The sequence below is a fragment of the Lithobates pipiens genome, unplaced genomic scaffold (genome assembly GCF_037356315.1).
Source record: "Lithobates pipiens isolate NorthernLeopardFrog02 unplaced genomic scaffold, aLitPip1_a1.2 Scaffold_25, whole genome shotgun sequence".
Classification (NCBI taxonomy): Eukaryota; Metazoa; Chordata; class Amphibia; order Anura; family Ranidae; genus Lithobates; species Lithobates pipiens.
In genome coordinates this window covers 231,296,091-231,311,158 of record NW_027507787.1, presented here as the reverse complement: position 1 = coordinate 231,311,158, position 15,068 = coordinate 231,296,091, and the positions used below count along the sequence as shown (strand labels likewise).

Genomic DNA, 15,068 nt, shown 5'->3' with positions numbered 1-15,068 from the left:
CCATGGAGGAGTATGTTGCTGACGCACTTTTTCAAGGTTTCATCCGCAAATCCTCGTCTCCTGCTGGTGCTGGTTTCTTCTTTGTGAAGAAGAGGAGCGGTGAACTGAGACCTTGTAAAGATTATAGGGGTCTCAATTGTGTCACGATTAAGAATGTAAGGGCTGATGCCTTGTCACGACAATTTTCCTCCACTTCCAATTCAGAGTCGGTTCCGGTTCCTTTGATTCCTCCTGATCGTATCTTGGCTACGGTTCGCACCAGTCTTACTTCTCCTTTGGGTGACAAAATTCTTGCTGCTCAGATGCTCCTCCTGATAAACCTTGGGACCACTGCTTTGTCCCAGAGAGTCTCCGTACTGCTGTGCTCCAGGCTTACCATTCTCCCAAGGCAGCTGGCCATCCTGGGAAGAATCAACTCATTTGGGTCATTTCCCAACAATTCTGGTGGCCTAGTCTACGGGCTGATGTTACTGCCTTTGTAGCTGCTTGCCCGTGTGTGCTCAGAGTAAGACTCCACGACACCTTCCAGTGGGCCTCCTACAACCCATACCCAATGGAGAGAGGCGCTGGACTCACCTGTCAATGGATTTCATTGTGGAGTTGCCCAACTCCCAAGGCAACACTGTTATCCTTATGGTGGCTGACTGGTTCTCAAAGATGTGTCATTGTATTCCACTTAAGAAGTTGCCCACCTCTAAGGAACTGGCTTCCATTTTTGCTCGGGAGATCTTTCGCTTACATGGGCTACCCAAGGTGATTGTCTCTCATAGGGGCAGTCAGTTTGTCCCCCGGTTCTGGCGAGCCTTTTGTACACAGTTGGGAATCCAGCTTGCATCCTCATCTGCGTATCACCCGCAGTCTAATGGGGCTGCAGACCGAGCCAATCAGTCCTTGGAGCAATTCCTACGTTGCTATATTTCTGACTACCATAACAACTGGTCTGACCTATTACCATAGGCAGAGTTTGCTCACAACAGTGCCTTGAATTCTGCCTCCCAATTGCCTCCATTTATGGCAAATTATGGTTTCCAACCTTCCATGTTGCCTGACTCGTTTGTTCCGCAGTGTATTCCTGAGTTAGAGGAGCATCTCTGTGGTCTTCATTCCACTTGGGTACAAGTCCAGGAGGCTCTGTGTCATGCTAATGATAGGTACAGACTCTGTGCTGACCACAGACGCCTGCCTGCGCCTTCCTACCAGGTTGGGGACAGGGTCTAGCTGTCATCTCACAACCTCCGGCTTCGTGTTCCCTCACTGAAGTTTGCACCTCGGTTTATTGGGCCTTTGCATATCCTTCACTGGATTAACCCAGTGGCTTACGCGATGGACCTTCCTCCTAATATGCGCATCTCAAATGTGTTTCATGTATCCTTATTGAAACCACTGGTCTGTAACTGATTTACCACCTCGTGCCTCGTCCTCGCCCTATTCAGGTTGAGAACCACGAGGAGTATGAGGTACAATCCATTGTGGACTCCCATAGGTTCCGTGGGTGCATACAGTACCTGGTTCATTGGAAGGAGTACGGTCCGGAGGAACGCTCCTGGGCTTCATCCTTGGACATACATGCCCCTGTCCTCCTTAGCAAGTTCCATAGACTTTTTCCCCTCAAGCCCGGTGGCCCTCCGAGGGAGAGGGGGTCACTGAGGAGGGGGTACCATCAGGGCTGGCTTAGCCCTTCCTTCTCTGGGCTGGCTGCTCAGCTGTCGGCTAATTGCCAGCTCCCATGCCTCTCCACAGTTACCAGCTGTTCCTTATCCAGCTCTTCTGACCTGCCTACTTAAAGCTGTCCAGCCCACTTCATATCTGCCTTTGCCTTGGTCATATCACAAGAAACCATCTCCTGCAGTTCTGTTTATAGACTGGATTGCTGACATCTCTTCTGGTTCCTTATCCTGCTTGCTATTGCGCCACTTGATCCCTGACTTCTGGCCTGGCTGATTACCCGGTTTGGCTATTGAACTCTGGACTGGCTGACTACTCAATCCGGTTACTGGACTCTGGCTATGCTTTGAATACGCTTACTCTAATTACCTTTTTATTTTTGTTAAAGTTGTTGTATAGTCCATTTTTTTACTTTTACCTACAGAAAAGCCGATAATAAAGGCTTACCTGTAGGTAAAAAAAAAATCTCCTAAATCTGTACGGTTTAGGAGATATTCCCCTCGCAATACGCCACTGACTGCAGCAGCGCATGCGCACAGGGGATTCTCGGCTGAAAGTCCGGCAGACGCTGGATCCCGCCGGATAGAAATTTTCTGCGCGCGTGCGTGGGAGTGACTATATCGCAGCTCCGGCCACTCACAGTACCGGAGCCACGATACCCGGAAGAAACGCAGAGGGAACATGTCAGCTCCTTCGGCGTGGATCGGGCCAGATGTTGGGGCCTCGTTCTAAGGTAAGTATTTCATAATGAGCTAGTATGCAGTGCATACTAGCTCATTATGCCTTTTCCTTTGCAGGTCAGGAAGAAAAAAAAAAACTTCAGCGGGTCTACAAACGTTTTAGTAAACAAGTGTGATTTAATTGTACTTCTGTCTTCATGGTTTCTGACAGGACGGACGCTCACCCATATGGGGATTGGAAGACGGACCATAGAGTCCGTTTTCATGGAAAAGTAGGCTTTTCCTCCGTCACACTTTTTCAGATCAGAGTGGGTCGGATGTCAGCGGACATATCACCGCTGACATCTGTCGCTCCATAGAGGTCTATGGAGCGTCCGTTTAGGTCCGCCTAAAAAAACTAACAGGCGGACCTGAACAGACTGTCTCTGTGAAAGAGGCCTTACACTCTGTGGCATTGAAGTCATATCAAAGTTAGACCATCGTAGTGCAGGAACCTATGGTATGCTAAAGTCAAACGGACTGTGGTCTTGGTTAAGACAGCTCTCATAGGGAAACATTGAATATCATCGACTTGGGGATGCACAATCAGTGTGAACTGAGCCTAAATAGCTTCACAAACAATACATAAGTCAAAACACATCATGGAGAACAATGCATGGAGACGGCATAATATCCCAACATATTTCACAAGTTGAGCTTCTTCACGGTTTTGGGGGTGCAACTGAGAAAATAATACAGCGCATATAACACATATAATCCATATAATGAAACATCCATCAATTAATATAATATAACCAATAGACATAATAATGACTCACAACAACATTTATCATCCAGTGCATGGAAGAAACCTTGTGCCTTTAAGTAAAGGTCTGCAAGGTATCAAAGTGAAGGCAGAGACACCACACAACCACAGAAAAAAGGAGGGGGTCCTAGTCCCAGCTATGAGGCGCAGGGGTAGCATATGGGGAGGGCACAGACCATCATGCCCTTAAATATATATTGCCTATAATAAAAATATTCTGGGATATTTTGTCATTAGTGGACTCTGTTCTGTGCTCCAATAAATGTCCCTCTCTCGGAAAGGACCTCATCAGTGCGTAGATTAGTTTTACAATATTAATTATTAGTCCTTCTTCTCTATATCAGTGTTTTTCAACTCCAGACCTCAAGGCGCCCCAACAGGTCATGTTTTCAGGATTTCCCTCGGATGAAATGGCTGTGGTAATTACTAAGGCAGTAAAACGGATCAAGCGTGAAAACATGACCTGTTGGGCGCCTTGAGGACTGGAGTTGAGAAACACTGCTCTATATGACAACATATTGGTGCCGTGACCCAGATCCTGTCACAGAACAGAGTCCACAGAGGACTTGCAATAGATGACAAAATCCAGCAGAGTATTTCTAAATATTACAATGACCAGAGCCCCCCAGAGTCCCATGCATAATACTTAAGTCCAGCTGTAGTTTATACAACCCTTATTGCTCAGGACAGTAAACAATTGCCCATTTGGACAGTTAACATTGTTTCTAATTAACTTACAGTAGGAATAGCCTGCCATTTCTGACCTCCATTTTAATGTGCAAATGGACAAATGAGCCTTGACTATGCATGCCATGCACATCAGGAATATATAAATATTTGTGTGTGTGTGTGTGTATATATATATATATATATATATATATATATATATATATATTACATACACACACACACACACACACACACACACACACACACACATCTGATGTGCATGATTCCTCATGTATATTACAAGGAAGTGCCAACACAATGCTTCACTAAACTGTTTAGTAGGCTCCTTTCCACAATGTCAGATCCCACAAAGAGATGATACAGCACCTTGTTGCCCCATAACACACTCTGGTGATGGAAATCCCATATAAGGTTCCTAAACGGATGCACCCGACATGGTGGAGTTAAAGAACAAAGGGGGATGCCGTAGTGTAGTAGAATTAAAACCACTTTTGTTTATTAGGTAAAAGCACCTACAGTGTATGCACCTCCAGATATCCCACCGGCATGCATGATGACATCATATGTCAGGACCTACCCGATGCGTTTCTCTGTAACACACATCTTCAGGAGATAGAAGCACTGTGTGTAAAACCATGAAAAAAATAATTCTACAGGCAGCACGACAATACATTCCTATCTTCATAATACGGTTTATCCCTTCAATGCTAGTTGCTATTTGAACCAAGCTTACTGTAAGTTTTTTACCTCCGAGATCACGCATTGATGAAGTTGCTATCACCAATGTAAATAGTGTATATGTTTCAATTTCAAAGAAGTGCAATGTCTGTACAGAGGTCATGTTTTCAGGATCTACTTCGGATGAAATGATTGTGGTAATTACTTTGGCAGTAACTGCTTCTGTTTTTTTTTCTAGAGAAGTAATTGTGGGTCATTACATCAGTGACATGGGACACTATCTTTTTTATGCTAATTCATCTTTTTCTGCATTTTGTTTAATTATGTACATTGTACGTATTGTGAGTGACAATGTTTCCTGCATCCTTATAAGGGCACAGGAAACTGGCACAAGTGGCGTGTGTTGCATAACCAAACTAGACAGACTCCCAATTCCTTTTCTTCATGCTACATTATGTAAACCAGAGGAACATTGTAAAAGGCTTTGCTAATACTGTTAAAAATAAAGTAATTCTCAGTTTACATCTTTCTGTAAAAACACAGGAACACATAAGGAAAAGCTTGTAATTGTTGTTCGATGTTGCATGGACAGCTGGATCTTGCACAGAGATAAATGTTATTACTTCTCAGAAACACGAGATACATGGAACAACAGCCAGAAGTTCTGTGAATCTCACAATTCATCACTTGCAGACATTGAAAATGAACTGGAATTGGTGAGTTATACTGACTGCTGGATATGATCATCATACAATTCTATTACACTCTATACATAGAACACTACACCACCCAACATGACCCTCCACTGGACATGATCATCATCCAATTCTATTACACTTTATACATAGAACACTACAACCCCCAACATGACCCTCCACTGGACATGATCATCATACAATTCTATTACACTCTATACATAGAACACTACACCACCCAACATGACCCACCACTGGACATGATCATCATACAATTCTATTACACTCTATACATAGAACACTACATCTCCAACATGACCCTCCACTGGACATGATCATCATACAATTCTATTACACTCTATACATAGAACACTACACCCCCAACATGACCCTCCACTGGACATGATCATAATACAATTCTATTACACTCTATACATAGAACACTACACCCCCCAACATGACCCTCCACTGGACATGATCATACTGCAACTCTATTACACTCTATACATAGAACACTACACACCCAACATGACCCACCACTGGATATGATCCTCATACAATTCTATTACACTCTATACATAGAACACTACACGCCCAACACGACCCACTACTGGACATGATCATAATACAATTCTATTACACTCTATACATAGAACACTACACCCCCAACATGACCCTCCACTGGACATGATCATAATACAATTCTATTACACTCTATACATAGAACACTACACCCCCCAACATGACCCTCCACTGGATATGATCCTCATACAATTCTATTACACTCTATACATAGAACACTACACGCCCAACACGACCCACTACTGGACATGATCATAATACAATTCTATTACACTCTATACATAGAACACTACACCCCCAACATGACCCTCCACTGGACATGATCATAATACAATTCTATTACACTCTATACATAGAACACTACACCCCCCCCAACATGACCCTCCACTGGACATGATCATAATACAATTCTATTACACTCTATAGATAGAACACCACACCCCCAACATGACCCTCCACTGGACATGATCATACTGCAACTCTATTACACTCTATACATAGAACACTACACCCCCAACATGACCCACCACTGGACATGATCCTCATACAATTCTATTACACTCTATACATAGAACACTACACGCCCAACACGACCCACTACTGGACATGATCATAATACAACTCTATTACACTCTATACATAGAACACTACACCCCCAACATGACTCTCCACTGGACATGATCATAATACAATTCTATTACACTCTATACATAGAACACCACACCCCCCAACATGACCCTCCACTGGACATGATCATACTGCAACTCTATTACACTCTATACATAGAACACTACACCCCCAACATGACCCACCACTGGATATGATCCTCATACAATTCTATTACACTCTATACATAGAACACTACACCCCCCAACATGACCCTCCACTGGACATGATCATAATACAATTCTATTACCGTATATACTCGAGTATAAGCCGAGATTTTCAGCCTCTTTTTTGAGGCTGAAAGTGCCCCCTCGGCTTATACTCGAGTCACCGCTGTCTGACTGCTCGATCAGCGTATCGAGCAGACAGACGGCGGACATTAAAATTCAAAAGCCGCGCCTCCTTCTCCGCCTCCGCCTGTGATAGGCGGAACACTGAATTTCCCAGCAGTCAGTGTTCCGCCTATCACGGACATCCGCTCATTCTCATACTACGGACGACGATGAGAGGATGTCCGTGATAGGCGGAACACAGGCTGCTGGGAAATTGAGTGTTCCGCCTATCACAGGCGGAGGCGGAGGCGCGGCTTTTGAATTGTAGAATGGCCGCCGAGAAGAGCGGCGATCCATCGGCACGACACGGGACGGAGGAGGCACGGGACGGAGGAGGCACGGGACGGAGGAGGCACGGGACGGAGGAGGCTCGGGACGGAGGAGGCTCGGGACGGAGGAGGCTCGGGACGGAGGCTCGGGACACAGGTAGGCTGGACACACACACAAGGCTGCACGGACACACACACAGGGATGGATGGATGGACACACACACACACACACACACACACACACACACACACAGGGATGGATGGATGGATGGATGGATACACACACACACACACACAGGGATGGATGGATGGATGGATGGATACACACACACACACACAGGGATGGATGGATGGATGGATGGATACACACACACACACACACACAGGGATGGATGGATGGATGGATGGATACACACACACACACACACACACACACACACACAGGGATGGATGGATGGATGGACACACACACAGGGATGGATGGACGGACACACACACAGGGATGGATGGATGGATGGACACACACACAGGGATGGATAAACGGACACACACACAGGGATGGACGGACACACAGGGATGGACAGCCATGTCTCACCCTCGGCTTATACACGAGTCAATAAGTTTTCCAGTTTTTTGGGGGTAAATTGGGGGCCTCGGCTTATATTCGGGTCGGCCCATACTCGAGTATATACGGTACACTCTATACATAGAACACTACACCCCCAACATGACCCACCACTGGATATGATCCTCATACAATTCTATTACACTCTATACATAGAACACTACACCCCCAACATGACCCACCACTGGATATGATCCTCATACAATTCTATTACACTCTATACATAGAACACTACACGACCCACTACTGGACATGATCATAATACAATTCTATTACACTCTATACATAGAACACTACACCCCCAACATGACCCACCACTGGACATGATCATAATACAATTCTATTACACTCTATACATAGAACACTACACCCACAACATGACCCACCACTGGATATGATCCTCATACAATTCTATTACACTCTATACATAGAACACTACACTACCCACTACTGGACATGATCATAATACAATTCTATTACACTCTATACATAGAATACTACACCCCCAACATGACCCACCACTGGACATGATGAATATTTTTTTTGCACTTATCAAACTATTTTCGCCAGCCAGGCCAATTCTGACATATCTCTCCTACATGTAAAATTCATAATTTTTTTGCTAGAAAATGACATATAACACCCAAACATTATATATATTTTTTTAGAATATACAATGGCAGTCTTTGCAACTTTTTATCTTGCACGGTATTTGCGAATCAATTTTTCGGACACTTTTTTTTGGACAAAAGTCTCATGTTTAAAAAAAAAATAATCTAGCTCAATTTTTTTGCATAATGTAAAAGATGAATTTATGCAGATTAAAAAGATACCCACCATGTCACGCTCAAAATTGCACACACTCATGGAATGGTGCCAAACTTTGGTAAGTTAAACTTAAATATCCCCATAGGCGACACTTGAAATTTTTTTTACTGGTTACAAGTTTTGAGTTACAGAGGACATCTAGGGCTAGAATTATTGCGCTCGTTCTAACATTTGCGGTGATACCTCACATGTGTGGTTTGAACACTGTTTTCATATGTGGACAGGACTTACGTATGTGTTCGCTTCTGCGTGCGAGCCCACGGGGACAGGGGCATTTTACTTTTTTTCTTCTTTTTTTAATGTTAATTTTACTTTTGGTTTTGATCACTTTTATTCCTGTTACAAGGAATGTAAACATCCCTTGTAATAGGAATATGGCTTGATTGGTCCTATTTACAGTGAGATATGAGGTCAATAAGACCCCACATCTCACTTCTAGGCTGGGAAGTCTGAAATCAAAATAAATAAATAAACGATCTCGGCTTCCCAGTCAAGGTGGCGCCATTTGTTTGAATGCAGAAGCCGGGTGTGACGTCATAACATCGCGTCCGGCCTCCAAACGATCATAGAGACTCCAGCAACCATCTGGTCTGCCGAAAATCTCTTTGGTAAAAACATCCGGGGCTGGTGGATCCATTCTCCATCTGGGGCGGTCAGATCCATGAATCGGTAGAAGCACCAGAGAGTGGTGTGAGGGGGTACGTCCCCTCTCGCCGCCTGTAAGAACGACCAGAACAGCCACTATGATCATTCTTATAATGTAGGGAATCGAAAAAGCCGAAATGTAAATAATGTCTGTAGCTGCAGGCATCATTCGGATATAGCTCTCAAACTCAAGAACGTCATATGACATACCTTGGGCGGGAAGTGGTTAAAACTCTTTCAATGGTACATTTAACAGACCAAAGAGCAGCAAATGTAATTGTTAGGATTTACATACATTTTATTTTCACCTGGTTTGGTGGTTTCAACTAATCATTGGTCTTTCCTGTAGAGCTTCTTATTGCGCTACAAAGGTAGCAGTAATCATTGGATTGGACTTATTAGGAATAAAGATGATACAGGCTGGATATGGACCAATGGAACATCATATTCTGAAGACATGTAAGTTCAAGATTGTAAATGTAAAAACTCTCCAACCAAAGCTGATATCACATTTTTAAGTGGGTATTCATAATTTTAATCATCACCTTCTTATATCTTGAAGCAAGTGGGATTTTTCTGCTGTACTTTGTCTTTGTCCCTTCCCACAAGGTCATAATAATAATGTCTAGTTAGGTCCATATATATTTGGACACGGACAATTTTCATACTTTTGGCTCTGAATGCAACCAGAATAAAATTAAAGTGAAACAATCCAAATGAATTTGAAGTGCAGACATTTAGCTTTAATTCAAGGGGTTGAACATAAATATCAATTTTAGGAACTGAAACCATTTTTATACACAATCCTCCCACTTTCAGGGCCTCAAATGTAATTGAAGAAATGAATATAATCATAAATAAAATGTGTTTCCTCCTTTCTGATGCGTTGCCAGGCTCTAATTGCAGCTGTCTTCAGTTGTTCTTTGTTTGTGGGATTTTCTGCCTTTAGTTTTGCCTTTCGCAAGTGAAATGCTCAATTGGGTGATCAGGTGATTGACTCGGCCATTGCGGAATATTCCACTTCTTTTGGCTGAATCTGGGCTGACAGTATAAGTATGCCTAGTATATGCCCATGCCATCACACTGCAAGCTCCACCATGTTTTACAGATGACATTGTGTGCTTTGGATCATGAGCTGTACCAAGCTGGTCATGAGCTGCTCCAAGTTGGCAGGTCAAATCACACCACCTCCACCAGCCAGCATACCTCTGTTACCTATTACCAGTCACAGAATGAAATCCCACCGGACACAGAGTGTGGACCTCATGTGTGTCCTGTGTCCTGTGTCCTCTTTTCCTCCCATACCATGTGGCTAGGCTGAGGGACCTTTAACGCTGTTGCTGGTCTGCTTCCAGTTGCTATAGGAGACAGACCGCTAGGGAGGATGCCCAAGCAGAGACTCTCTCACTACTGGAAGACCCCTCACCTTACCCAGGTGCCACGCCTCGACTGGTTGCCACATGTCATGCATATGTACTTGGTCACCCTTAGTAACAACCTTGTTCTCTTCTCCTTACACACTGACTTGACAATGTAGTGTAATGTACTTGATACCCCTGTAGTGCTTTCCAGTACCAGGTTCTTTTGGATATGCCAGCCCCAGTATGCACCCCTTTGAATAACTTTAGACTAAGGGAACTTGACTGTCTTTGCTGATCAACTGTAGTAGAGCCATGATAAAAATGCAAACGGTTTATTTTCTAACCCTAACTACTGCTTAATGGCCCAGGCATACCTTTTAGACTTTAGTCAGTAGTAGCAGAGTCCATAGTTGGTGGCACCTGGGATCCTCTGTGCAGAAGGTAATAGAGATGGTTTCTTGCCCTCGGATGTAAGAACAGCAGCATCACACTGGAACGCATGGGGGGACTCTCCGGGCCTTAACCTTCATCCAAGTTTTACCACAGGTGGGCCAGCTGAAGCTCCAAAAAGCCCCAAAAAGCCCCCTCAATGCGAGCCGTGAACTTATCCCTTTCTCAGCCCAACCTGGACCAATGGCTAATGCCAATGCCTTTTGAAGCAGTTTCCAACCTGCTTACAATTATTTCCGCAATGGCCAGCTCCATATTAATGGCCATAGCAGTGGAATGATATGTCCAGAAAGCTCATTTAAGTGTAATGCTCAATTTTCACAAACCATGTAATGTACAATATACTGTATCATAGAATATGTTTTGGAAAATACTGTATGTTACCAAACTTAGTTTTTTCTTTTTGTTTCCTTAGTCCTTAGTTTTGTTTCCTTAAACTTTAAGGCTTAAAGTATCACTATAGGCAAAACATTTTTTTATGGATAGATTGCAGAGGGATTAGAAAGCTTATCAATTGTTATTACTGTCTGTGCCCCCGTTATGTAGACTCACCCTCTCTATTTGTCCTGTTTACCATTATTATTAAAAGTAAAACAAAAAACCCACATTTTGAATTGTCCCCAGAAAACTAATAGAGAAGAAATCTTCCAATGGGGGACACTAGTTCTGGTGACCTGGGGGGTCCAAGGATCACCCTTAATTTGCAGGGATTTCCTCCCACTTCCTGTTTGGCTATGAGACAGGAAGTGAAGGGAAATCTCCCCAATAGGACACAGATGGCAAAATCAAAAAAACACGTGCCATTTAAACCTCCCTTACTCTATCCAAAATGAAAAAGAAAAAAGCCTATAGTTCTACTTTAAGTCTTTGTGCTCAGTGTTGTGAACTGTATGATATCAACAAAACCTTTCCCACAATGACATGTTCATTTTTTACAGCTTTCCGATTGAGAGACTGCAGACGACCCCCAAAAATTCTGAACGTGTTTTCCTCAATGACAACGGCCTGAAAAGTGAGAGCGGACGCTATGTAAAGAAATGGATCTGTAACACAAAGTTATCAGCTCAACCTCCCTAATCTTCATACACAGGGGATTAAAAGTTTGAAGTTTTTCACAGTTTGCCCTTAAGCAAGAAGCTTATGAAGGAAGCAGTAAAGCCAGACTTCATTGTATGTACTTTTGTAACAGGATTCAAAGAGAGATGGGGATTCTGTAAAGATAGAAGGGTCTAAGCCAGAGGTCAATGAAAGCGGGGTTCCACTTACCTGTCCATCAACCGACCTGTCCATAAGATCGGGTGCAGGCGCCGCCATTCTAATCAAGGGAAACCGGTAGTGGAGCCTTGTGGCTTCACTGCCTGTTTCCTACTGCGCACGCGCAGTATCTTTTACTTTGGTTTTTCTCCATCACTCAGCTAATGTGACCCCAACGCTGATGGAGAGGGGCAGGAGAGGGTCAAACAAGGATGCTATGCAGGCGACTGACATCCTCCTTAACTGATGCCATTGATTGTTAGAATGCTATCAGCTAGAATTGGTGCACAATGAGAACCTGTATCTTGAACCTGTAGGAGAACCTGGCACCCCTGAAGAAACCTCAAGGCAAAAAAAGGCTTGTATAGACTGTATATGTAGAGTATGTGCATATTATATTACTATTTATTTATATTAACATATATTATTTTGTTATTTATTATTTTAAAGAAAATGCCACATTGTCGCCACTAGATTGAGCTAAGAAGCATAGGAAATACAAATTCAGTGTAAAGACATGGAGATTGTTGGCAACGGCTGTGTGAATACTGAGGCATTTGTACAGTGTTTCTTTTTTATTTTCTTTTTTTATGGAAACATTAGTGTTTAAAAAGAATACAAAAATGCCAGAATATTTATGCTTTGCACTAATAAATAGCAAAGATTTCATGAAGTTTAACTGCTTTAATATTCTGAAAAGTGCTCATACATGTTTTGTACAGAATTGCAATAAAAAGATTTTTATTTAAAACAAAAATATTTGTGGCTGTGCTAAATTCCCTTAAAGTTTTTTTTTGCTTGTGTTGCTGACCCAGAATTGTCAGTGGACACTACATGTGGTCATGATCCCTATGGAAATTTTAAGAGTGAGAAGGGTCAGCGAAGATAAACCTATTGATCTGTCCTGTATGGGGGGGGGGGAAATACAAATAAAAAAAAAAACTATATATTATATATTTTCTGAAAGCAGAGACCCTAAAGAATAAAATGGTGGTTATTTTAATGTTTTATGACGCATGATATTTGTTCAGTTATTTACAAACATATGTTCAAGTAAAAATAGGTTTAAATAAATTTTAGTGCAAACACCAACTTATACCCAATTTTCTTAAAATATCGTAAAATATAAAAGATGGAGTTGCACCAAGTAAATAGATACCAAAAATGGGAAACCTTAAATTCATACACCTATAGAATTGCAAAAAAAAGGTCAGTACCCCAAATTCTCCATAGGCTACACTACCGACCGCCACACGACTAAATATACGTCCTGACTTTGAAGAGGGATATCTCGGTTTTGGCAGCAGGTGCTGCCACAACCGAGGTATCCATCTCTTCAGGCGGCGGTTCGGTTAACGATAATGGTGGTCTCTGTTGCAGATTCGCCACGAGATCATCGTTATCACTACCGCTCTCCCACGCCCTCCGCCACTTACCGGAGCCGCCGGCAGCGGCGAAGATGATCGGGTCCTATCAGTGGCTGGGGGTGGAGACGAGTGAGGGAAAGATGATCCCACCCGTCTCCATACAATAGCAGGGTGGAAGCGATGTCAAAACGTCACTTCCGCGCATATGTCTTTAAAGGCACATTTTTCTTTTTTTTTCTTTTATTGTATTTTAGTCTAAATATAAGATCTGAGGTCTTTTTGACCCCAGATCTCATATTTAAGAGGACCTACCATGCATTTTAATAAATAAATAAGTAAAAAAAAACTTTTTTAAAGCGCCCCGTCCCGACGAGCTTGCGCGCAGAAGCGAACGCATACGAGATTAATGCCTGCATATGGTCAAACCCCACATGTGAGGAATTGCCGCGATTGTTAGAGCGAGAGCAATAATTCTAGCCCTAGACCTCCTCTTTAACTCAAAACATGCAACCTGTAGAATTTTTTAAATGTTGCCTATGGATATTTTTAAGGGTAAAAGTTTGACGCCATTCCACGAGCGGGCGCAATTTATATACAGATACGTTTTTATTTAATGCTTCAGATTAACAGTACAGTCAAAGTTTGGCATATACCGTATATACTCGAGTATAGGCCGACCCGAATATAAGCCGAGGCCCCCAATTTACCCCCAAAAAACTGGAAAACTTATTGACTCGTGTATAAGCCGAGGGTGAGACATGGCTGTCCATCCCTGTGTGTCCGTCCATCCCTGTGTGTGTGTCCTGTGTGTCCGTCCATCCATCCCTGTGTGTGTGTCCATCCATCCATCCATCCCTGTGTGTGTGTCCGTCCATCCATCCCTGTGTGTGTGTCCATCCATCCATCCATCCCTGTGTGTGTGTGTGTGTGTGTGTGTGTGTGTGTGTGTATCCATCCATCCATCCATCCATCCCTGTGTGTGTGTGTGTGTGTGTATCCATCCATCCATCCATCCCTGTGTGTGTGTGTGTGTGTGTGTGTGTGTGTGTGTGTGTGTGTGTGTATCCATCCATCCCTGTGTGTGTGTGTGTGTGTGTGTGTGTATCCATCCATCCATCCATCCGTGTGTGTGTGTGTGTGTGTGTGTGTGTGTCCATCCATCCATCCCTGTGTGTGTGTCCGTGCAGCCTTGTGTGTGTGTCCAGCCTACCTGTGTCCCGAGCCTCCATCCCGAGCCTCCGTCCCGAGCCTCCTCCGTCCCGAGCCTCCTCCGTCCCGTGCCTCCTCCGTCCCGTGCCTCCTCCGTCCCGTGCCTCCTCCGTCCCGTGTAGTGCCGATGGATCGCCGCTCTTCTCGGCGGCCATTCTACAATTCAAAAGCCGCGCCTCCGCCTGTGATAGGCGGAACACTCAATTTCCCAGCAGCCTGTGTTCCGCCTATCACGGACATCCTCTCATCGTCGTCCGTAGTATGAGA

General features: G+C 43.6%; 1 protein-coding gene across 1 annotated transcript in view; it reads left to right on the top strand.

Moving 5' to 3' along the window:
- LOC143930943 (C-type lectin domain family 2 member D-like) overlaps positions 1-12,970 on the top strand; it is a 41,649-nt gene extending 28,679 nt beyond the window's left edge. Inside the window, exons 5-7 of the mRNA XM_077455638.1 lie at positions 5,062-5,234; positions 9,510-9,619; positions 11,910-12,970. Coding sequence (XP_077311764.1) covers positions 5,062-5,234; positions 9,510-9,619; positions 11,910-12,048 — 422 coding nt within the window. The 3' untranslated portion in view covers positions 12,049-12,970. The remainder of the gene's footprint in view (positions 1-5,061; positions 5,235-9,509; positions 9,620-11,909) is intronic.
- The last annotated feature ends 2,098 nt before the right edge of the window (positions 12,971-15,068 follow it).